The sequence below is a fragment of the Manis pentadactyla genome, chromosome 12 (genome assembly GCF_030020395.1).
Source record: "Manis pentadactyla isolate mManPen7 chromosome 12, mManPen7.hap1, whole genome shotgun sequence".
Lineage (NCBI taxonomy): Eukaryota > Metazoa > Chordata > Mammalia > Pholidota > Manidae > Manis > Manis pentadactyla.
The window spans coordinates 107,451,719-107,477,080 of NC_080030.1; the positions used below are offsets into that span (position 1 = coordinate 107,451,719).

At 42.8% G+C, this 25,362-nt stretch overlaps 1 protein-coding gene across 4 annotated transcripts in view; it reads left to right on the forward strand.

Moving 5' to 3' along the window:
• Positions 1–25,362, forward strand: part of SOBP (sine oculis binding protein homolog) — a 148,480-nt gene that overhangs the window by 13,543 nt on the left and 109,575 nt on the right. For 2 of the 4 annotated variants that reach the window (XM_036902899.2, XM_036902900.2), the window contains exon 3: positions 867–1,052. In XM_036902899.2, coding sequence (XP_036758794.2) covers positions 867–1,052 — 186 coding nt within the window. Of the gene's footprint in view, positions 1–866; positions 1,053–25,362 lie in introns of those variants that run through there. The other 2 variants (XM_036902901.2, XM_036902902.2) reach the window with 2 other exon arrangements.

The window sequence follows — 25,362 nt, forward strand, 5'->3', positions numbered from 1 at the left end:
CTGTAAGTGCTTTTCCGTAAATGCCTAGCAGTGAGATGTGAATGAGCCTTCCTGCAGGCATGTGGACTTGGACGTACATGACAAATTTTATGTTAAGCTTGCTATGAAATTGTACACGTCCTGCTGTGGAGATAGTATCATCCGTTTCACTGTAAACGAAAAATGCAAGTCATGAGTTTATATTCTGAAAGGTAATAGCTGGTGTGATAACTTGGTCTAGGTAATAGTCTTTGCCTCTGGGGAACACGCAGAGAGCTCCAGGATATGCTACTAGAAGGAAAAAATTGTTTTCCATGTTTTTTTTTAAATGATTTATATGCAAGGAGAAAATTCACAAAGTTCACATCATTGTAAGTTTTCTCTATTTTCATTATTCTAAATTTTTAATGGATATTAATGGGTTAATTTAATGAATTTACCCTGTGAAACAAGGCTTTTCTTCCTAATCATTTGCTTCTTTCTCATGGGTTCCTTTGACTATGTTATGACCCAAGTTTACAATGCAGTGGGACCTAGTCACCGTGCTGGTGTTGGGGGCCTGTGTTAGTCGTACCGCTTGGTGGACAGAGAGGGATCCCTGCTGCACGTCTCTTTGAACATGGAAAAGCTTCATGGTGCTCAAGCCTGCCCCTATGACACAATTAGGATGTTAGCTATTACAGTGGAGCAAATCATAAAGGGGCCACTTGGAAATTTTTGGTAATAGGAATACAAAGGTCCAGGATGGTCTGTGGAGTTCTGGTAAAGTGTTGAAAGATTTGCAAAGACGATTTCGTTTTGTTGCATAGCCATGTTACTTGAGAAAATGTGGTCGTAAGGAAATTAAGTCCTTTTCTAATAAGGAATGTGATATTTTTCTTTTACAGAAAATTCTTTGCCAAAACCAAAATTACCTGAGGACAGTGTTATTTCACCGTACAATATAAGCACAGGCTATGCAGGGCTTGCCACAGGAAATGGACTCACTGACTCACCTGCAGGGTCAAAGGATCATGGCAATGTGCCCATTATTGTACCTTTAATTCCACCACCTTTCATAAAGCCACCAGCAGGTAAGTCGCTACTGAGGTTTCCAAAGATAATAGTTCATAGAAAGTTGTTTTAACTATCTCATGAATATTATTAAATGCTCAGGTTAATTGTGGAAAAGACTGTCTAAAGACCATAAGGCTGTCTTATTTGTAGTTAAGAAACGTTAGTGTGTATTATTTAAAGTAGTAATGCTATGTCAGATTTGTCAAATTTAGGCAAATTCCCCAATCTACTTACTTAGGCTATAAAGTTTAAATTGATAATAAACTTTTCCTACCACCGGCTACAAAGAAGATATTTTCCTTCTCTGAAATCATCTGTTTAAAATTTTTTAAAAATAAAGGATGAAGTAATTTAAAAATAAGGAATATACTGACTGGTTAGCAAGAAAAAGAGGAGCCGAGGTTGAACTGGGTGGTGGTGTTGTGAGGTCCAGGTCTCTCCTCCGTGTGTTTTCAGAAAGAAGCGCTTCTGTAAAGGGCGCGTGGAGGCTTGTTCCTCAGGACACCCTCTTCTCTACCCACTTAGGAAACAACCAGATTGCCCGTCTCCACTGCAGAGTTCTTTCTAATTCCTGGAAAGCTCTCTTCCAGAGCTTTAAAAAACAAAGTGGACATCTGAATTTCACTTTCATGAAAATGTAATCAGCAATTCTTTTATGCTTCCAGCCAATTAGATGGCAGTGTGTTAAGCTAGATGACAGCCGCTGAGCATCATGTGGTATCGCAAGCGAGGTTACAGGTACATGCCACACAGAAGAGAAGCTCAGTGATGTTGTATCTGGCTTGCTGGAAGAATTCTTGCTTGGAATTGTGCTAGAATGCTTAATTGCTACACTGGTTATTTTTCTGTAGACCCAACTGAACAGTGATAAACTCCGGGTTTTGATAGCAGTACTTATTGTAACTTCTAAAGGTAGTAGTTCCATATATATTTTTAGGGCAGCTGGATGTTTGGTTATGTTTCCATAAACAGTGAAGCTGTTCGTAGATATAAACTCGTAGGCTTATGCTGTAGATATAGTTATTCTGTATTCAAAGTGTTACTAACATTTTCTTTTGTGGTGTGGGCACCCTCTCTTGCTTGGCTTACTACATTTTAGCAGTAAACATGTCCATTCATACAGAGGTTCTCAGGTATGTCATTAAAATCCATTTACCTGTCCAAGTCACTTGTAATTACGTTTGCCTACCAAGGACTCGCATCAGCTGTGGATTGGTAATGCCCCCATTCTCCTTGGGCTGATTGTTTTGTGATGCGGAGGTGCCCTGATATTTCCCAAGGGCCAAAGACGGGTTTTGTGTAGGCCACTGGAAGGAAGGGGGTGACTGATTTTGTAAATGTAGGTTTCTTGAATGTACGTGCAGTGGCTGACATGACGGCGACGGTGAGGGTGCCCTAAGGCACTGTGACCAGGTCGGAAGAATACGGACTTCACATTCTGATACAGTGGGTTCAAATCTAAGCTCTGGCACCTACCAGCTCTGTGAACGTGGACAAGGTGCACAGCGCCCTTCTCCCCAGTTTCCCCATCTGTGAAATGAGGCTCACAGCTCCACCTCATGGGGTGGTTGTGGCTGAGAGCTGAGAAAGTGTATGTGAAGCGCTGGGGCAGTGGTCTGCCCCAGGAAGCCATTCAGTAAACACCATGCCTCCTTTTCTTTTCCTCAGTCCTTGGGCTGCCCCAGAGTTATCACGCACAGAATTTGTGCATAAGAAGATGTGCGTCCAAATGCAAATTCCCCTCTAAGATTTATTTGAGCTAAGCAAACAGCTTTGGAAATTAGCATAGTTGAGGCTAACAGGAGTTTGGCATGACACAAAACCTGCCCTGGAGTTTCCTGCTGAGCCAGCCACGTGGAATTCAAGCACACAGCTCCTATTTAACTCTAATTCCACATCAGATCAGGAAATAAATATGCAGAGGGATAGAGGCCAAAAACTGAGCCTTGGAAGTCTTAGTCGGAGGAACTCTGAGGAATTAGAAGCAGAGTAACCAAACACCAGTGGTTTCATGCTGTCGTCCATGCAACTCCAAGGCATTCGTCTGTTGAAAACAAAATGTAGGGAAGGACATGTCTGATTTTCTGTGTCTGCTCTAAGCCTTTACTCTCTGCTACCCCAGGGTTCTGTATGACAAGATAACACAGAAGTTCTCTGCTTTTAAGGAGCTTACTGTAGTCGTCCCTAAGCAGAAACTTATAGGAGAAATGAATTTTGATTTAGGCATTATTATTTAGCACAGGGCTCAGCAAACTTTTTCTGTAAAGGGCCAGATAGTATTTTAGGCTTTCAGCTGTACTGTCTCTCTCACAGCTACTGAAGTCCACTGTTGTAGCAGGAAAGTAGCCCTACATAACATGTAAACAAATGGGTGTGGCTGTGTTCCAGTAAAACTTTATTTACAAAAAAAAAAGACAGCAGGCAGAGCTTGGCCCCAGGACCGTAGCTTGCTGACCTTAGTGCCAGGGTAAGATTGTTCTGGGATAACAGAAAGGTGGATAGAATTTCTAAGAGTCCGGCTGTGAGCTTTGCCAAGATGCTCTGTGCAATATCCCAAGGAAGGGACAGTGACAAGGACAGCAAAATAGAGTTTTTAGAGTATGCGGTGAGCTCTGGCACATAGTAGGTGCTCCACTCATAATTGCTGACTGAATGAATGGCTGATACTCAAATCCCTATTGCAGCTACGTAAGAGAGTACAGGCCACTTTGTTGTTGACTGAGAAAATGCGAGTATCTTGTCTGGACTAGTCTCAGTCTGTCTGACCTTGACCCTGACAGTGATGTGAGGAATTAACTGTGGATAAGTAAAGCCACAGATTATCCAAAAATGTCCATTTGGTTAGTCATTTTATTCCTCCTTTTGCTGAAACTTTTACAGAGTTGTTATTCAAAGTAATAGATTGAGGCACACTCCCCATCAATTTCCTAATCGTGTGTAGATTAGCAGGGCATTCTTGAGGGAAAGCAGTAGAAGGTACGAAGGCTAGAAGTAAAAGGCCCCTCAGTAATCAGCCCCTGGGTCATTTGGAGCTGACTGTATCGTGCAAGGGCCCACTTCTTAGGACAGGGAAGGTGAGGACAGTATGTATGTGCTGGATTCCTGGAACTAAAACAACCATTAGCTTTCAGATTATTCCGGCCGTACTGTAAACTGGCTTTGTGAAAAAGCTAATACTGCCTTGTTTGTATTAAACCTTTTATAGTTTATGAAACTCATTCACATTCATTATTTTATTTAAATTTTATTCTTACAGTAAACCTGGGAAATAGCATACTAGATATCATTAGATAAAAAACTGAAGCTCGGATAGGTTAAGTGATCTTCTCAAGGTCAGGTGGCTTCCAGGTGCTTGAGCCAGACTACTACTAAGGTCTTCTGACCCCTAATCCAATGTTCTTTTTAATATAAAGTTGCCTTTCTAGCATATTTGTCAGAACTTCCTTAGATTATAGCAGAATAAGAAAACTTACTAATTTGGAAGACAGAGACGGGGGATGCAGCTTGTTCCTGCAAAACGTTATTTTTAAAAGTCCATGTCTTTGGGGAGACTTTGAGGAGTTTTCTAACCCCAAGAAGCTGTGGTTCTGTGACCCGCGGTGACCTAAGGAGTAAAACCCCAGCTTGGTGGTGAGGGGCCTGCCGTCACGTCACGAGGCAGGCTGCTGCTGCTCCGAGGGGCCGGAGGCTCCATCTGGTCGGCAACTGGTTCCAGAGCGGGTTTCCCACACCCAGGCCGCTCACCGCCGGAGTCCGCCCGCCTTTGGCCGGCGTGGGTCCCCGGGGAATGCTTGTGACTGGGAGCACAGGCTTGTCGCATTTCCACTCTCCTTCTGCACAGCTGCATACAGAGGTGTGGGTGTCGCTTCCTCAAGGGTCTGGGAACTGCTGTTCTGTTCCTGTCCCCCTCTTCTTCAGAGAAAGGGGGCTCCCCGTGCCTTGGTGATCACCACAAACACTGACTCTGCTCTGGCCACACGTTTGTGTCCAATTTTGCCCAATTGCCAAGGGTAAGCTGCGCTTCTCCCCTTGGAGAAGACAGAATCTGGCCCTTGGTGTAAGGTTTATGACATCACAGTTGTTACTGTGGTAACAGACTTGTTATAAACACAGGAGAAGATCCTTTATTTTGCTTTTTTTTTTTTTTTTACTTTCCCAACGGTGAAGGGAATCACCAAGAATCACAGACTTCTTGCACAGTCCAGAAAGTGAACGGGATAAGGCTTTGTCCAACAGAGCCTTCAGTAAAAAACAAAAAAGTGTTATAAGAATAATTTTAGAAAGTAATAGAAAGCATTGACCAACTCTTTTTATGTAAACATTTCTTTATCTTTTTAATTTGAATTAATACGCAAGGCTCCTTCTTGGCTAATTAAAAAAAATCACAGTGTAAGAAGTGGCAGAACAGATATCAGCAAGAGTTTTGAAGGATAACTCAGGTTAACGATATTGTCACCTTGCTGTAATTCTTCTCCTCTTAGAGATTTTACTATGGGTTCAGCCCTTTGGGGCTTCGTCCAAAGAGGGCTGAGCCCGTAAAAGCCTCCCGGCCTGGGCTGTAAGAACAGTGCTACGGGAGCCCCCATCAGAGTGCTTACACCTGCCCTACCACTCCGCACATTGGACTATTGAAGTAAAGCCATTTAAAATGGATGGGAAATACACGTTTTTGAACACAGACTTTATACTGGTCTTTACAGTTTTGCAAGTGCAATAGCGTGCTCAGCCTCACTGACCACCACCCGTCCTCATCTGTGGGCGGGAAGGCTGGGCTCCCCACCTTGTCTCCCTCTAGTCAAAGTACACAGTTGGGTGGGACATGCACTGGGATTTCTATCTCCTAGTCTCAGACTTGCTCCACGACAGCATTTTGCTCCCAATAATTAAAAAAAAACAATTGAATGAAACTATTAGTGTAATTGTTTTTTTTTAAATTTTGGTATCATTCATCTACAATTACTTGAGCAACATTATGGTTACTAGACTCCCCCCATTATCAAGTCCCCACCACATACCCCATTACAGTCACTGTCCATCAGCGAAGTAAGATGCTATAGAGTCACTACTTGTCTTCTCTGTGTTGTACAGCCCTCCCCGTCCCCCCACCCCCTACATTATGTCTGCTAATCATAATGCCCCTTTCTTCCCCCTTATCCCTCCCTTCCCACCCATCCTCCCCAGTCCCTTTCCCTTTGGTAACTGTTAGTCCATTCTTGGGTTCTGTGAGTCTGCTGCTGTTTTGTTCCTTCAGTTTTTTTCTTTGTTCTTATGCTCCACAGATGAGTGAAATCATTTGATACTTGTCTTTCTCTGCGTGGCTTATTTCACTGAGCATAATACCCTCTAGGTCCATCCATGTTGTTGCAAATGGTAGGATTTGTTTTCTTCTTATGGCTGAATAATATTCCATTGTGTATTTGTACCACATCTTTTTTATCCATTCATCTACTGTGGACACTTAGGTTGCTTCCATTTCTTGGCTATTGTAAATAGTGCTGCAATAAACATAGGGGTGCATCTGTCTTTTTCAAACTGGGCTGCTGCATTCTTAGGGTAAATTCCTAGGAGTGGAATTCCTGGGTCAGTGTAATTGTTTTTTATGAGGAAAAGATGAAATGCAGCAATTTTTTCTAGTGGACATTTCACAGAAACCTGCTACAGAAAACACAATGTATCTAGGAAATGACATTTTAGAGCTGTGCCTTCTGGCTGCTTTTCCCAGAGACTTACAAGTTGCCCACTGCAAGTCCAGAATCCCTCTGAATCCCTGGATACTTTAAAATGACATGTGAAAAAATGAAGGACTCTACTTCTCTAGATGCATTTATATGGCAGTTTTGAATAAAACGCCTTTTAGTTCAAATGGTAAGGGACCTTATTCTTATTCTCCGCTGTGTTCCTGTGTGTGAGGTGAGAAGTTGGGTCCATTCGCACAGCACAGGTTTGAATGGAGGGAGGTGAGATCAAGCTCCTCAGACGAGCTTGATTTCCTGTGTGTAGAGAGTCTTGCTTTTCTTTGAAAATAATGACCATTTCCTGCCTTTCAGGATAGTTTGCTTTTGGTGAGCTTTCCAAATTTGTGTTCAGTCATAGTCATGGAAATATGATATATTTTTTCAAGCAAATCTTGAAATACTTAAGGAGCTATAAGAACTGGGCTCTAAGGAATCCTTAGCTTAACTGAGAATATGGAAACAGTCACATGACCTAAGCCCTATGTGTCCGGTGGCATAACCCACAGTTAATAAGCCTGTTGCTTTTCAGCTCTTACGATTCTTACATGGAGTTGTACTTGCAGGGAAGTGGGAATCAGAATGTGGTTTGCATTATGATCATTATTTATTTTATCTGTTATTCAATATTCTCGGGGCTTGCCTATGAGGATGTATTCCAAATAGCCATTGAGAAAACAAGATTTAATCAAAGTTGCTTTGCCATTTATTTATTTGTTCAACTTTTAAAATGTGATTATTAAATAAAATTACCTAGAGTTAGTGGGATTTGGATGACTTGGTATTTATGTAGCAGACACATTTCTCAAAAAAAAAAAGAGGAGAGGTTCACTGAAGCCTCCGATTTAGGTCATTTTCCAGATCAGTTAGGACATGGGCAGGAGGAATCCTGGTGACTGACAGTGATGACATGATCTCATCATAGCTCATAAGCTAATGAGCACTTACTATGGGCCAGGCGTCGTGCTAATAGATTATCTCATTTAATTTTGAGAACAACTCTGTGTGGATGCTGTTATTAACCTTGCTTTACAAATGAGGAAACTGAGACCCAGAAAAGTTAAGCAGCTTGTCTCCGATCACACAGGTATTCCCTGGAAAAACTGATACGGAACCAAGACCCAGGTCCTGCACCCACACCCACGAGCACTGGCTTGGCCGAGATGTCACGTCGGTCGTTCAGCCAATTGCATATTTACTGTATGCTCTTCACATTGTACCAGATAATACAAATGTGTATGTATTTATATGTATATACACAAATACAAATATATATACAAATAGATGAATATAAATATAAATTATATATACACGCAATACCTATGTAATACAGATTGCTTATGTATGTATGTATAAAATGCCAATATTAAAATGTTTATGTAGGTATATAAAGTCATCCCTGACCACCAAGAACTTGACGGCATCCTTGGTGTGTAACAAAGCATCATTCTAGTCTGGCTTCGGGCAGTATAGTTTCAGCAGCATTTGGAGGGTGCTCAGTGGGAGCATTGATGGACAGTTCAAGTTGAATAGCAGAAGTCTACAGGGAGATAATCAGGAGCTGTTGTGTTTGTACAGTTGAGGAGGGACGGCATCCGAAACAATGTAGGCAAGAAAATAGTCATTTGAAATTCAGAGTGATAAAACATATTAGCTACTGTGATATGGGTCCTGTTCTGTCTTTCTTTATACAATCAAGTGGTCTTGAAAAGGTGTGAGGCAAATTTCAGTTTGTTCTGTCATTCTTAATGCCAAATGGGATGTGTGGTTTGAATGGGAGCGTGCTGTGGAAAGACCGCCAGCGCAGAGCCTGGACACTCACGCTGTAAATGTTGGCTCAGCAATTTGCTGTCCATGTCGTCTTGGATAAGTCACTTAGCCTTTCTGAGCCTCAGCTTCCTTGCCTGAAAAATGATGTGGTGAGCTTGTAATTTTCCTACATTTATAAAATTGTGATTTTTGTGACCTGTATAGTGAATTGCCCACCTGATTTTATGATTGGAAAGAGTCTATTTTAAGATGCCATAATACGTGTGTGTGTGAAATGATTAAACATACTTAAAGCAAACTCATTTATGTGTGTAATTAAGGTGGCCAAAAAAGTCTGATGGAAGATTTATACTACTTAGGGCAACTTTCAATGATTGTTAATTTTTACTCTGAAAGAGTGATTTGAAATAATAGATTTAAAATTTAGAAAAAGTACTAGAAAATGTGAAATATGAGCAAATAAAAAAACTGTATCACCTGTATGTTATTAGACCTAATCATTTTGATGTTACACATAAGTAGTGATCACTGGAAGTAATTCCAGAGTTTCTACAAAAGAGAAGTCACATTGTGTCGAATTTAACTTATCAAAACTGGCACAAGAAGAAATAAAAAATGCAAGTAATTCAATACCTGTAAAGGCGTTATATAATTAAAACCCTTCTACAAAGAATATTCTAGACCCAGATAGTGTCAGTGGTAAATTCTACCAAACATTTAGGTAAAAAATAAAACCAAACTTAGGGAAACTCTCCTAGAGAACAGAAAAATAAGAAATACTTTCACTCATTTTATGATCCCAGCATGATCTTGATCCCGTCACATGACAAGGGCATTAGAAGGAAGGAAATGATAATTTAATGTAATTGGATTACATTAAAATGGAAAATTCCTGTTCATCATGAACACTGATTTAAAAATCCTGAGCAAAATCTTAGGAAACCAAAGCCAGTGATAAAAACATAAGGATAATACATCATGACCAATTTGGAATTTTTCTAGGAATGCAAAGTTGATTTACATTTTAAGAACCAGTCAATATAATGAGCCACATTAACAGAATAAAATAAAACTTCATATATAGTATTTTCAATACATGCAGAAACAAATTTGATGAACTTTAGCACAATTAATAATAAAAACTCTTGGCAGAGTAGGAATAGGATGGAACTTCATTAATATGGCAAAAGAACTGCAAAATACCTACAGCAAATGATATTCTTAATGGTGAAAATATTGAAAACTTTCCTCTTGAGGTCAAAAATGAGATGATGGTGACTACCATCACGACTTCTATTTAATTTTATGCTGGAATTCGTAGACAATGTAATAAGGCAAGAAAAAGAAACAAAAATATAAACTTTAAAAGATAGAAATGGCATTTTTTTTTAGATCCATGCTCCTCCACCCATGTCAGGTAAACTACTGCAATTAATGAGTGCATTCATCAAGGTCTCTAAACACAGTCAATGCTCCAAAATTCATTATATCTCTGAATACCAGCCACAAGATAATTTAAAAACAAAACTTAAAAATATCTAAAATACCATTAAATAGCATCAAGCCATCACATATCCAGGGGGAAAAAAATCTAACAAAACATGTGCAAGAGTGTTACACCGAAAACTATATAAATATTGCTGAGAGAAATAAAAGAAGATGTAAATCAATGGAGGAACACATGATTATGGATTGGAGGCTAAATATTCTAAAAGGTAGTTCTTCCTAAATTGATCTATATATTTAATTCAATTCTGATAAAAATCCCAGCATGAAGTTTTGTGGAAATTAAAATCTGTTTCTGAAAGTTACATGGAGATGCACAAGGGACAGTAATATCCAGGACAATCTTGAAAAAAAAATATTGGAAGACTTATACTACCAGATCTTAACATTTATTATAAGACTAGAATAATTAATTAAAAATTAAATAGTCTTATATTATTATTAGCGTTCATCGGTGCCATTTTTGTTGTTATTCTCCTCTTGACTATACTTTAAATTATCCTTTAGGAATCCATTGATCTATATTTGAGGCATAAACAAGAAAAGAATATTTCCTGTTTCTCATGTCAATTTTCTTTTGCTTTATTTCTTTAAAGAACCTTTTCTTATAATTATGAAATATATTACATTTTGGAAAAGTGCATAAATCATAAGTATAGTTTTTTACAAATAATGATACCTGTCCATTCACAACTTCTTCCCTTCAAGATGTAACCACTTTGTGGTGATCATTGCCTTCTTTTCTTTTATAGTTTTAACACCTAAGTATGTCCCCCTAAGCAATTTAGTTTATTTTTTACTATTTTTGAACGTCAGATAAATAAATGAAATTATGGTGGCCAGCTTCTAAGATGGCCTCCAGTGATCCTGACCTCCTGGTGATCTCTTCGGATATTGAATCAGGGTTGGTCTTTGTGACCCACTTCTCAGGCTGGCATAAAAGGTTACTGGAGTTTCTGCCTAGTTCTCTCCGATTGTTCCTGTGGGGGGAATGTGAGGAAACTGGAGCAGTCCTGTGAAGAGGCCCCAGCCTTGTGATTGAACCACCTTAGAAGTGGAACCCCAAGTCCGAGCCAACCCTTCAAATGCCTGGAGCCACAAAAGATATTGACTGTCGCCTCGTGAGCAACCTTGAGCCAGAACTGTCCACACACCTCCTAAATGTCTGACCCACAGAGACCATGAGCAAAATAAGTGACTTCTGTTGTATTAAAAAAAAAAAGATGAGATAATAATACATAGAGATTATTGCAATGGGGGTCTAGAAACAAATCTAAGCAGAGACTTGATTTATGGCAGATGTATTAGCTTGGGTTCCCAGAGCAGAATACTGTAGCCTGGGTATGTAAATAACCGCAGTTTATTTTCTCACAGTTCTGAAGAATGAAGTCCAAGATCAAGGTCATCAGAGTTGGTGTCTGCTAAGGACCCTGTCTAGGTTGCAGAGCTGCCTTTTCCCTGTGTCCTCGCAGGGCAGAAGGTCCCAAGCTCTCCAGTGGCCCTTCTCATAAGGTCTCTAGTCCCATTAGACCAGGCTCCCACCTTCATAACTTCATCTAACCCTAAGTAGCTGTCAAAGGCCCCATCTGCAAAGAGCATCACATAGGGAGGCAGGGCTTCAGAGCAAATCTGGAGGGACACAAATATCCAGTCCATGTCAACAAAGATAATGATGCAGAGCAATGAGGAAAGGATAATTTCTTTCAATAAATGTGTTCGTGGAAAAAAATGTATGTTGATTCTTGACACCATTCAGAAAAGTCACCATTCAAGGTTGCTGATCTAAATGTGATGGAACAAGAGGGCTTATAGAAGAAGGCCTGGGAGAACACATTTATGATCTTGGGCAGGCCAATTTTTCTTAAATCATACACTAAAATCACTAACATTAAGAAAAAGATGGATTAAATAGACTCTATTAATGTTAAGAATTCCTGTTGATTAAGAGACATCTTTCAAAAAAATGAAAGGACAAGTCACTGAGTGGAACATGATGTTTGTAATGCATGTCCCACAAAAGATTCATATTCACAATATAAAACAAACCCTATAAATAAAAATAAAACAGTCCAATAGAAAAATGAGCAAAAACCGTGAATAGGCACTTCACTCAAGAAAATAACCAAGTAGCTCATTAAGCGTATTAAAAGTTGTTCAATCTCATTAGTCATTAGGGAAGTAAAATTTAAAGTCATAATGAGATACTAGTACACCAACATTAATGACTAAAATGAAAAAGACGGATAATACCAAGTATTGTGTAGGATATGGAGCAAGTGGAACTCTCATACACTGCTGGAGAGAGTGTGAATCGGTATGACCATTCTTGAAAGCTGATTGCTAATATCTATGAATGCCAAACATATATATACTATCGTCCAATAGTTTTATCCTAGATATATACTCAACACAAATGTGTATGTATAAGAGCCAAAGACATACAGAAGAACCTTCCTAATAGTGTGTATTCACAGCAGCTATAAACTGGAAACACTCCAAATGTTCATCAGCTATAGGTGACATGGTCTCCTAGGGGTTCCTTGGGTGGCCTTGGGTGGGTGAGTGAGGGCCCTGCAGCTGAATGTGAAATTGTGTGTGTTAATTCAGGGAAAAAGATTCTTGTCTCAAAAAATACTGAGTCCTTGACTTAGAGGCCTGGATTTCAAAAAAAATTTTTGAATTTTAACTCCTCTTGATTTGAGCAACTAAACCCTAGAATGTAATTTTAACATTTTTATCCTATACCTAGTCTGTCAATAGCTTTCTCAAATCAAGTGTTAAAAATTTTAGCATTCCTTATTATTAAAGAATTACCTATTTACATGAAATATTTCATGGTGAAGCATAAAAGTTAAATTATAGGCATAAGACAGCATATCTCTTACGGTGTGTGCTTGAGAGCTGTTTCTGGTATGGTGTACAGTGGAGAAAAGTGAAGGGGTGCTGGGTGAGGGGCTCAGGAGGGTGCACGATGCTGTATACCAGTGGCTCTATCAGGGGCTAGCAGTGGTTCCCAAGGGGCATTTGGCGATACCTGGAGGTATTTTTGGTCATCACGCCTGGGAGCAAGGGCGCTACTGACATCTAGGCGTATGGTGGGTAGAGGCCAGGGATGCTGCTAGACATCATACTAGTGCCTTGGCTTAGAAGCCAGGCTCTACAATGATGACAGATTGGTGTGTGGGACACCTCTTGTGCACCACTTCACATTCTTACTCCAGCAATTCCTGTAGTGCTTGGACAGCTGGGGTGAGCGCATTCTGGAAGGGCCTTGCCTCAGGCCGGCGGCTTACGTCTCCAGCTCCTTGCTCTAGGGCTTCTCTCATGGGCATTGGCAAACCCCTTTCAGCACTCACCAGGTCAGTTAACCCACTAGGTCAGCAGGGCATGAAAGCTGGTGAATACATTCTTCCTCCTTTTGTCCCCTGGGTGAATAGTTATGAAATGTATTTCATAAACTCAAAAGAATGTTCTTGGTGATTGAACACCAGTCTCCTTTAACAGTGGCCAGCTCAGTAACACATTCTTGCACTGGCTCCTGCGTCCCACCAGGTTCATTCTCCTTGTCCCTCATGCCTGCTTCCTGGAATCACATGCCCAATAAGCCACCTGCATGCAAATTATCTCAGATTCTGTTTTCTGGATAAAAGAACCATGTGTGCAGAGGTCCACAGTGAAAGATCACAAATTACTGGAAAAGAATTTAGGTAGAGTAAGGATTTCATGAGCATGCATGTTTGGCCCTTTAAAGTGAATCATAAATATACAAAGGTATAAAAAGAGGGTACAGATCCGTGGTGGTGCAAATATTGGTGAACTCAGAGCCACTTCTCAAACTGTCCTATTAGCCAGAGAATTTTCTAAGCTTCCTGTGGTAAGGGCAAGGGACAACAATGGCTATGTAGAAGGATACAAAAGGGAGAAATTAAGTCAGAAGTTCAAGAAAAAAAGGGAAGGAAAAACAGTGTCCTCTGGCTGTACTTCTTTAAATGGATCTTGTTATTTTGAGAGATTTAGAAAGGATTTTAATTAGAAGTGACAGAGGAGATCATCTCCTTAAATTCCCTCTTTTACAGATGAGCAAAATGAGGCTGGAGGGGTTAAATGACCTCTTGAGGTCACTGAGGAACATTAAAGGCAGAAGCAGGACCAGACCTCAGCTGCCAAGCAGGGACCCCATCTAAGCACGGATCCTAATCACACACCTCTGTGATTCCTGGGGCAGCCTGTTACTTGTCTTTGGTGGGAGTATGTGACCGAGCCAGGATTCCAGAACACCCTCCCCAGGCCACCAAGGAGCTAAGATACTAACAGGATATAAGAGAAAATACCACTCTCCTTCCCCTTGCTTGTAGAGGGTGGCTGTGCTTCCGGAATCAGAGTAGACTTGAATGCACTGTTTGCTGTTATGATTTGAAGATAAAAATAAAGTTTGGTTAAGAAAGAGAAGTGATGGTGAAATTGGTAATTCATGTTATTCTAGGGACGTTCCTAAAGTTCTTGTAAAACTGAGACTTAGTTCATGGACTTGGCCAAGGAGAGTGGAAATAGTGGTTGCATTCTGTCCTGGGCCTTTCCCTGGGGTCTCCCCCTCAGGCAGCTTTGTTCTGAGTGACCCCAAAAGATGGTGCCCTTGTTCCCTTCCCTCCACCCTTGCCCCTGCCCCGGGCACCCAGCCACCCAGCCACCCAGCATGCACTTGGTACGGATTATGCGTTTTCTTCTCCTTCTGCTGAGGTCCAGTGTCGGACATTTATTCCAGTAAACAGGACAGGTGAGCTGGTTCACAGTCTGGCGGAGGAGACAGTTACCAGGAAAGGCCTCCCAGGATGGAGTTGGATGAGATATGCAGGAGCAGTTGGGCCGAGTCGGTTACAGTGAGGAAGTTACGGGTGAGGAAGCAGCACGTAGAAGGGCTCGAGGCAGGGAGAGAGCCTCAAGGAAAGTAAAGGATGCCCGAGCCAGCAGTAGGCAGGATGAGAGGCCGGCCTGGCATGGGAGCTGTGGAGGCCCTGCCAGCGAGGTCCACTTCCCCCTCAGGGACACTGCATGCACTGAGCAGGTTTTAGCAGATGGGAACAGTGATGAGATTAGTGTTTCTGGAGATTCCCCACACCCGGAGTGGAAAGAATGACCTGGACGGAAGTGAGACAGGAGGCCGCCATGTAAGGGCTTCTCTGGAATGGACAGCAGTAAACTCCATAAGGACAGACACCAAGAGCGGAGCCTGTGCATAAATAGATGTGGCAAATATCAAATGAACAAACATATTATCAAACTATTTAGTAGGACTGGTGATCAGTCAGATTGTGGGAGGTGAGGTCAGGGGGAGGCAAGAAGGAGGCCAGATTTCTGCAGGCAGGTAACTGCGTGGTTGATAGGACCAGGAATTGAAATGGAAAACACTGAAGGGACAGGTATGGGGAGGGGTGTGTGTGCAGCCTTGGGCCTGACGAGTTACGATGCTGGGAGGCAGTTGGAGATAATATCTCACGAGAGGTAACGACGTTGATTTGGAAGTCGTCATCTTGTGGACGGCGGCTGGAGTCACAGGAGCACGCGGACGGCATGGGAACATGCAGAGGGGGGAGAGGCCTCTGAGTGATTCCCAGCTGGTGTGGTCCTCCACCTTTCCCGTAGCCGGGCTGCCCTGGCGTGCTACGTCTCATCACATTCCTGAGTGGGGATTGGCTTGGAGCCCTTCAGAGTCCCTCAGCCATTCCTTAACTGCGTTCAAGAAATCTGAAGGAGTGTTTCGAGATGGGAAGGTGGGGAGGGAGCTGACGGTGCCCTGCACGTTTGCCCTGGTCCTTGTAACCCATTGACTTGAATGAAGGTCCTGCCCTTCAACCTGCTGGGCTTGCAGGTCAGGTCGTGGAGAGGAGAAGAGGGGCTGAGGAGGACAATACCACTTGCTGTGAACCCTGACCCGCTCCCAGGTGTCCCTTTGACCCCCTGTCTGGCCTGTCCGTGCGCCTGCCCTGAGATGGTGGCGCCCGTGAGGTCTGCTGCTTGGCTGGGCGGCCGGCGGTGTCGGGAAGTAGGAGATGCCTGCTGGTCATGGTGGGGCTGCTCGTACCTGCTCTGTGGTCACCAAGAACACCTGGCTCTGTGACCCTCTGGTGGTGGCAGAGGCCTGGGAGCAGGTCTGGCTTTTCCGTGGTCCTTTTCTCCTGCATGCTAGCCGTTCACCCCAGGGCGGCCGTGGGAAGCTCCCCGAGGACTGGGGGCACGTCGAGTTCGCTGGTGTGTTTCCAGCTCCGGGTGTAGCGCCTGGCACAAAGTTGAGGAAGTAAATGAATCCTTTGTCTGCAATTAAGGTTTCCCCTCTGGGGAGATTTGTCAGCCACTGTGGGACCTGTTACGTGTAATTAATGGGACAGCCAGATTTCAGAAGGGGAAATGAGCCCTTCGGACAAATCATATGCGGTGGGAATACTTCCTCGTCCTGATATCCTACATAGAGCAGCTTGGTGCTTTCGCTCTAATGTGTGCAGTGTATTTCCTGGAGGCACTGCCCAGGTTTGCTGTGTATGCGCTTTGACCTTGTTCCCTGTCCTTAGGCTCCTGTGCTTGTTGGCTGGCGCAGGGAGTGGACTTCAGCCGCCTAGGGGGAGAGGTCTGGAGAGCAGACCCGTGGTGGCAGCAGCGCTGTCCCTCTTGCACCGGTCAGAAGCATAGGGATGGCGTCCAGATTTTACCAGAGCTCCTTGTCCACGGCAGCCACCCAGTGAATGTGTCCCATCCAGTCTGTTAAGCAATAGAATCACTCTCCTCATGCTTTATCACTGACTTCTGCCGTGGTCTCTGTAGGGCTTTATAGGAGAAGGGCGTTTGAGGCGTGTGGCAGATGCCGCAGGACTGCGGACCCCCTTGGTTCAGGCTGGTGGTGGTGGCGGACCGGCAGGCGCGGGCCAGCACACACAGCATGACCACGCGGCTGCGGCCCTTGCCTTTCTGCCCAGTGCAGTCAAAGCACCTGGTGATGCAGGATCCGCTCTGGGTGAAAGAGGGGAACGCTCCCTGATAATCGATGAGCCACGTGGAAGAGCTCACGCTTCAGGGCTGATGCAGGGCAGTAGGGCAGCACGTCCCAGAGAGACATCCTCAGAGGTCCAGCCTGTGGGTCGCTGTGAGCCTATGCATCCGTGGCCAGGTGTGCGAAGCGCAGTACATTCCCCCTCCCTCTCGAAGACCCAGTCACACGCTGGTGGAACCAACATGTCTTACAGTACAGAGCCTGTTGTTTCACTTTCTTGAGCCCAGTGTCTTCTGGATGTAGTTGACCATGGAGGTCTTTTAACAAACAACAGCCACTGAAGTATCCTGTAGGGTTAGTGTTCTGCGAGATGTGCTCTGGGAAATGTTACATCGAGGATCCTGGGCTTCCTGATTCTGAAGTTCTACCCTTTTCCTTTCTGATTCCGGTGTCTTAGGGTGAGTGCGTAGGAAAGACAGATTCTCCAGGGAGTACTGAGAAGTGGAGGTGAGGCTGTCAAACTGACTTACAAGAAGCCCCCCGACCCCAGCGAGTCAGAATGGGCAGGTGTTCAAGCTGATGTCAAGGAGTCTCAGGTGCTTCGTAGTGTCTTATTGAAGAACCCAGGTTCAGTCTGGCATTCAAGAGAGAATTGCTGTTTTGTGACTTTATGGGATCTCTCCTTTTATTTTCCTTCTTTGTTTCAATGTTGGGAAAATAAGTAAGGAAGGGACAGTGGGAGTAAAGCAAATTCAAATAGTTTGAATTTGACTAGAGTCAGTTTTCACACAGAACTCTGGACTTCTCCCTGGTCTGCTTGGACTAGAAACAGGGAAATGGATTTCTTAAAATTTGGATGATTTCTGGGTGAGTTATATTCCTATATTAGGTAATTGTTTAGCACTCACTCTTAAATCGGTCCTTTCCTTTTCGTTCCCACGGTCACTCTGTAGGTTCGAGACTTCATCTGCATTTCTCTGCCTGCCTGCATGCATGCATGCATCCCTTCGTGTGCCCAATTATTCATTTATTCAGCATAGTGGGAGCCCTGCCGTGTGCCAGGAAGGCACGGTCACACAGAGGTACGTGAGACCTGGGGCCCGCTCCCGTGTTGCTGCCGAGCCTTCTAGATACGGAACGAGATTCCAATCTTTCCGAATCCTGACCCACCCCGATGCGTACCGTTTCTCAGCGCATCTCCGGTCCTGCCGTGTCCTGAGAAACATTCGGGAGCTCTTTATTACCTGTGGGATAGAGAGGGGCCCCTCCTGCCCCACAGTGAAACAACATTCCGGGGCTCCTTGTTCACGCCCCGTGGCCCCAGGCTGATCTCCTGCTTTCTCTTCATACAATCTTGGTCAGTTGGGTGGCTTTGGGCCCCTTCCCCACCTTGCACCCGCCTGCCATACCGCAGCTCCTGCTGTTCCTCCTCTTCTCTGGAACTTTCTACCCCTCCTGATTCTTCAAGACCCGCCTTGAAGGCTGTGCTCACTGGGCTCTCTCAGATTTCTGAGCCTCCCCTCCCGCATCGTGTCTGTTGCGTAATGAGTCACACACTTTTCTGTCTGGTCTCTTGGGAGCAGGGCCACGTCCTAGGCACCCCAGCATTCTTGACCAGTTACCTAGCGAGGGACCTGCATGGAAATGTTTACTTCATTCTCAGGGCACATCATTTACATGTGTGTGTGTGTCTATGTCTGATACATACCTGTATCATAAATAAAATCGGCTGGAAAAGTTCTGTGAGAAAATTGACAATTAATTTTAAATGCTGTCATTTTGTGTAATACGTGCTCATTCCTTTCATTTACTGGAACTACATTTTAGTTTATATATAGGGATTTAGATATTATTTTGTGGTTAAGTGCTGCTCTGTTTAGAGAGGTGTGGCTTATTTAAATTCTTGAAATCACTTCAAATGATTCTATTTCTAAAAGGAAAATAGGGATAATTTTAGGTACTACAAAGAATCATAGTTGATGGAACCTGTATCATTTAATTGCATCTTTCCTTTTAATGAGAAATAAGAGCAATACAATTTTATTAATTCAGCCTCTATTGTTTGGAGATCTTTGATAGTTACCACCATGGCAGACATTTTCAGTTGCTCCCGTGATACTTTTTAAAAAAGCAAACTTCTCAGGCACTTAGAAAGATCCACCCATGTGTGGATAGTTGATGTAATAATTACAAAGAATTCCCATCTAATAATTACAGAATACCTGGCAGTATGGTGATATATTTGGCAACATCTTGTCAACTATTAATATAAGTTAAGTAATTTTTAAAAAGAATAATTGTAAGTGAAGCTTTTATTAAAACTAATAGTTTTACCCTTTAATAGTCTGAGTTAGTGAAATTTAACCGGTGACTGGGTTTCTCTTTGTATTTAAAGATAGTGGTTCTACAGATGTCCGCCATGGCAGGGGTGTGATTGAAGGGACTGGTGCCCACTCATCCAGGCCCCTTGGGGCTACACACAGCTGACACCCACCCTTCTTCCACGGCTGTAAGTGTCAGGAATGCTAAGGGAGGCTCATTGACAGGTGGAGGGTGCCTGCTTCTCTCCTCGATCCTCACCACAGCTGTAGTTAGGGTGGACATTACTATCCCTTGAATGACTAGCCCATGTCACATAACCAGAAGGGGCCGTATTAATACCCTCACCAATGTATTCTGATCAATCTCTCTGCACCTCACCATGCTGTCTTTCAAATGATAACAGCTTAGGTTTGCAGAGCAGTACATATCAGTTTCTTCATCTGATTAAAAAAAAGGTCACCCCTTGAGGCTGTTACAAGTGGATCTGCATGTCACTTTTCTTTTCTAGTGACCCCTCGCTGTGTGCCAGTCCTCGTACCTCCTTCAACTTCTGCACTTCCTATTCACATCTGAAAGGCACCCTGGAAATGTCTGACATGGTGCTACAGTAGGATCGGACAGTGCTCCTTCCTGTCTGCTCTGCCTCTATTTGGCCGCCCCCAGCTGCTTCTGCCTGTATGCCCAGGGAGGGACAGCAGCGAAGGAATGACCGGAGGCTTCCTGTGCCCTAGCCGCTTCCATCGCTGTCCTCCCCCTTTCTCATTAGAACCCTTCCTTAGCCCTTCTCCCCACTCCCTGTGAAAACTCTTCAAAAAGAATGACTCATTTTAAAGCATAAATCATTATTGACAAGTATGTATTGAGTCTTCCTGCTTTCAGAGAATTTGTGCTTTAATGGGCTATAAGAAATATCTAGCTAAGTAAATTACTCTCTAATGGTAGAATTTAATTTTAGTGAGTGGTTGAGGGATAATTTTTGAAGCTAGGAAATTCTTATTGGCATTGAAATTACAAATGTAAGCGGTTCCCCACTTGACCCACATGGAAAGTCCATCTTACCCATGTCCAGCTGTGATCTCCTTACAAAAGAGAAAGCCGGGAAGAGTATTGCTTGCCTGTGGGTAGAATGTCTACTTCCTGAGATTCAGGTATGATTGGTTCTGTCTCATCATTTAATGTCTAAGTGGCCCTTGTGGGTGAAAGTTCAGACAATGTTTGCAGCAAATCCAAGTCTTAGGCAGAAAGCAGTGAAGGCTTGCACTGCAGAACCTTCAACTTATTATTATTTTTTAAAACCAATCAACACATATTGATTGACTAACCCTTCAGCTGTTTCCTCAAAGACAGTTTGGCCATTTTGATTCCATTCTTTTCATCTGTTAGTGTGTCATGGAGTAGTAACAGAATCTGTGACAACTTTTAGTGCTTTTTGTGGAGGGAAGGCTGTGTGGATGGTGTGTAATCCCACACATGTTTGGGAAGGCTGTGAGCGCTTGGGTGTGGCAGTCAGGAGCTTGGGCTCTGGACTCAGATGGCCTGGTCTTCATCTCGGCTTCGGTGTGCACTGGCTGTGTGATTGGGAGCAAATTACTTAACCTCTAAACTTCACTTTCCCGGTCAGCACAATAGGGATAGTGTTAGTATCTGCTGGGGGTGGGGGTGAGGGAGGGGGTGTAGGTGGTGGGGACAGTTGTGATTAAGATAAAGGAGGGATTGAAAGAACTTTGCTCTGTGGCTGGCTACTGAATACTGATAATGGCCAGCTATGACTATTTTCCTTTTGCTCAGTGGTCCAGATTTTCTCTGGTCTTCTTGTATTCTCACTTGTAGGACACAGGGAATTATACAGAAGCTTCTATAGGGCCCTGTAGAGACTTTTAAATCAGACTACTTTAAAGCTTTTGGAATTGAATTATTCCAAGAAGGGTTGCAAAGGAAGTTAACTTTAACCCTAGTTTCTTGCCTGCCTTCCAGGCCATGTCTTTATTCTGTCCTTACATGAAGCCTCTCCAACAGACAGATTGACAAGAGCACCGTCCGGGGCCTACTTCTGTTCCATGGTGTGGTGAACCCACAAAGTCACTTGCAACTTGTCTCAGACATAATTCAGGCCTTGAAATGATCATTCAAATGTGCACATTCCAGGAACTGTTGGAGGAGAGAAACATCACCAGCAAATACTGTGATATTTTTCCTCAGTCCGGGACTCCCATGAAGGTTACAAAGGGGTGGTAAATCTATAGGCTAATCACTTGGGATCCACAAAGGCCCTCCTGGTTTTCTTTGGGCCCTGGTCCAGGTAAGCTAGTCTGCATGTTCACAGCCCATTCAAGTGTCCCTAGAATACCACTGACCAATGGCCATCCTTATTTTTAAAAGTCACCAGATAAGGCAATTTCTCCGAACAACTTCAGCAAGGCATTCCAGAAATGCTTGATCTCATACTTCTCTGCATGATGATGCATAAATACAATTTTGATTTCATCTCAAAGTAGTTAACCTGAACTTTCTCTTCTGGGATGTAAAGTAGAATAATGTTCTACAGCTTTTTGAACATTAGATTGGAAAGCAAATGCCCTAAACATTTTGCTTAATCAGTTCCTAAAGAGGTGGTAAAAACTTTTCATGATTAATGGAAACGTGTGTGTTTTAACTGAAGCGTATGTATACGGTACTACCGTATGAAAATTTCATGTTGGACAAACTATTTGCTTTGGGAATGTGATTTAATGATGTGAATGTTTTTCATTTGTTGAATTGTTCCTTATGAAAAATACACAGGTTAATTAACGGCTGTAAGAGATTTGTTATGTGAATCTGCTTTGAAGTAATCTCAAGTCTCTACCAGCACAGACCTTTGGCCTAAATATAAGCTGGGAAATCAGGTTTTCCCTAGCTTGAAGAAATATTTTTTGAGTAAAAAAAAATTTTGTGAATTTTCAAGTTAGAAAAGCTAAAGTACTGGGGGCCTTCTATTTTGCCTACGCACAGAATTATAAAATGTAAAGCATGCACATAATTCCCAGGTTTCAGGTCAAGTAAAAGATGTGGTTGTTGAACAAATCTTTTTGGCTTTGAGAACTTAAGAAAAGCTCTCTTTTCTAGGTGTATTAATACTGTTAAAATGGGGCATCATCTCACGTCTGTAGTAGAATTTTGAGCTATGTTTTAGCTAGCAAATTAGTTGAGGTAAGCACGGTTCTTTGTTTCTTAGATATAACATTAACACAAATGACTTTTATAAGACTAGAATACCTGAGCTATCTGAAAATGGCTTGTTGAACTTCTGGAATAATCTACTTATCAGACTCTTCTTTGGAGCATTAGTTATTGATAACAGTTTGATGACAGAAAAGGAGAAATCTGACGGAACTTCTCCTGAGTTGGCCTTCATGAAACGGAATTTTATGAAAGCTGGATGGGAGTGCTGAATCGTTTAACAGGACAGATGCGAACCGCCATTCCAGGAGTTCTGTTCCAGTTGGAAAACAAGTGCACAACATCTTCTGTGTCATTTTCCCATCCATTTTTTACTTTGTAGTACAGATGACTTATAAAAATAATCTGCTTTAAAATTCTACTTCTGGTTTACTTGTTGGGTCTATGGTAAGAAAGTATCCTTGCTTCCTCTTAACAAAGTGACGAGGACGTCTACCTGTCTGGTGCTGGCGGAGTGAAGCATGAGAGAAACCAGCACGCTGCCCCAGACGTGCTCCTCCGGGCCAGGCCAGCGCGCAGGCCGAGTGTCCGGCCTTGGGGCCCCTTGTCCCCTGCAGTCCGTTAAAGCTAAAGATCTAGGATTAAGAATCTTAACGTTTTATTTCCCAAACCAGCCTGTTTGAAGGAAGAAACAACGAGGGGAACCTAATACACGTTCTAAAGTGGCTCCTAAGGAAGTGGGGTCTAAGGCCAAATAATTTCGCCCATGGAATTTTTTTTTCCTTGCAGATTTCACCAGAATCAAGCTTCTGGCGAATGGATCACTGTGAGAGTGCTGCTGTGCCATCTTCTTTTTCAGGAATTTAAGATTTTAAAGCAGCTAATAGATCGGGAAAAACAAACTATGAGTTCCAGTTGTTTAGGGATGACAGATGATTATTTTAAAAATACACTATTTCTAATCTAATTTTTACAAACTCTTTTATACTCTAAGGTAAATTATAGAGTTTTGTTAATTTCTCATGCCACGTCTATGTGTAGGCAGAGGCCGTATTAGAAATCAAATAAAACATAAATAAAGCTTTCTTTGAGTAGAACAAATGTTAAATGCAATAATTGTAAGATGTTTGAATTCCTGTTATGACTCCATTTAAAGAAGGTTATGTTATCAGAAATGTTTGTTTCATATCCAAGGTCATTTTTACATGGTCTAGTTAACAATAAATCACAATATGCAATTTGTGAAATAAAAATGGTCGTTAAAATGACAATATCTACTCCATTAAGGTAAATAAAATGCTGTGCATATTTCTGAGCGATGCTCCTCAGGGGGAAAGATGCCATATCGCTGCTCTACAGATTAGTTCGCTTCTAATTTTGCAGGCTGATGATCACTGTGCCTCACACCAAATCTTTTTCCTGGAAATGGAATGATTGCATGACAGACCCTATGAACCATGACTATGTCAACAACTCATGGACCAGGCCTTGCTTAGCCATTAGTCTTTGGGGCATTTTATTCAGAAATCAGACAACACTATACCTGAACTTGTTGGGGATTTTGTGATTACCATTCATGTCTGCAGCATGAGCCTGGGTTAGTACAAAAGAAAAAAATCCATAAAGGAAGAAGAAATGTGGCTAATGGTGGCAATCTGTCATGCACACGCACTGTCAGTTAAGAGGACCGATAAAACTCAGAATGCAGCAAAAACCCCTCGGAGGCAGCAAGGAAGTATTTCGTAGACCTCTATTTAAAGTCTCCTTTTACTCTCCTGCAAATGGACCAGTGTTTCCCAGACTAGCCATTTGCATGTCACTCTCACATTTTTTGTCATAACTTTTACCACCTGCAGTACAAGGTACTCAGTGAATTTTATTCACTAACTTACTTTAAAAGGTTTTCTTTGTTTTAAGCTGCAATATTCGTGATATCATGGGCTTCTTGTGCTAGTTAAATAGTTAAAATGAATGATTGCATGACAGACCCTATGAACCATGACTATGTCAACAACTCATGGACCAGACCTTGCTTAGCCATTAGTCTTTGGGGCATTTTAAATTTGTTATATTTGTTTTCTTCTCTTACAAAGGAAAAGAAATGCAGTATTTTTTAATATTGAAAATTTCTGCATGTTACCTAACATCATTCTGAACGTCCCTGGGGGCATGGGTGACAGGCCTCGTGGGAGCTGCGGGCCCTCCCGGCCCGGCTGAGAATGGTCTGGGCAGCCAGGTGACCTCAGGTCTCGGGGCCGACACCCCATCACCATCCCTCCCTCAAGGGGCCACCATCCTTCACATGGAGGAGAAGGACACCGCGTGGGAAGGCTGATCGTAGGAGGCTGCCGAGTGAGCCAGGCCGGTGCCTTTCCATCAGCAGAATCTGGCCACACACATCTTTCCTTTTTTGACTGGCCATGTCACTTGAGTATCATTATAGTCAACACCCCGTATCATGTAACCGTGTAGGGAACATGCCAGTGTGGGGCCTGGGCCTTTCAAGGCCAGTAAGACTTTCAAGGCTTATTCCATTTGTAGCTTAGCACTGGGCGTCCCACCAGTGAAGATCTTATAGTCTTTCCGCAGTAACTGAAGAATGGGGTCATTTTACAAGCTTCGTTAATGCTGAGCCCGGCTTAACCAGGCCGAATGAGCATCTTCACCAGGCTAAGAAATCCTCGGAACCTTCATGGCTCTACAGTCATGTCCTGGTTTATAAATAAATGATGTCCTTTGGAAATTTAAGAGCTGCCCGCCCCCCACCCCCCCCCCCACCAAATAAAATAGAAAGAAAGAAAAAAAAAAGTGCCAAGTCTTCCCACTATGAGGAGCTGGCGCCGTCCACCAGGTCGGAAA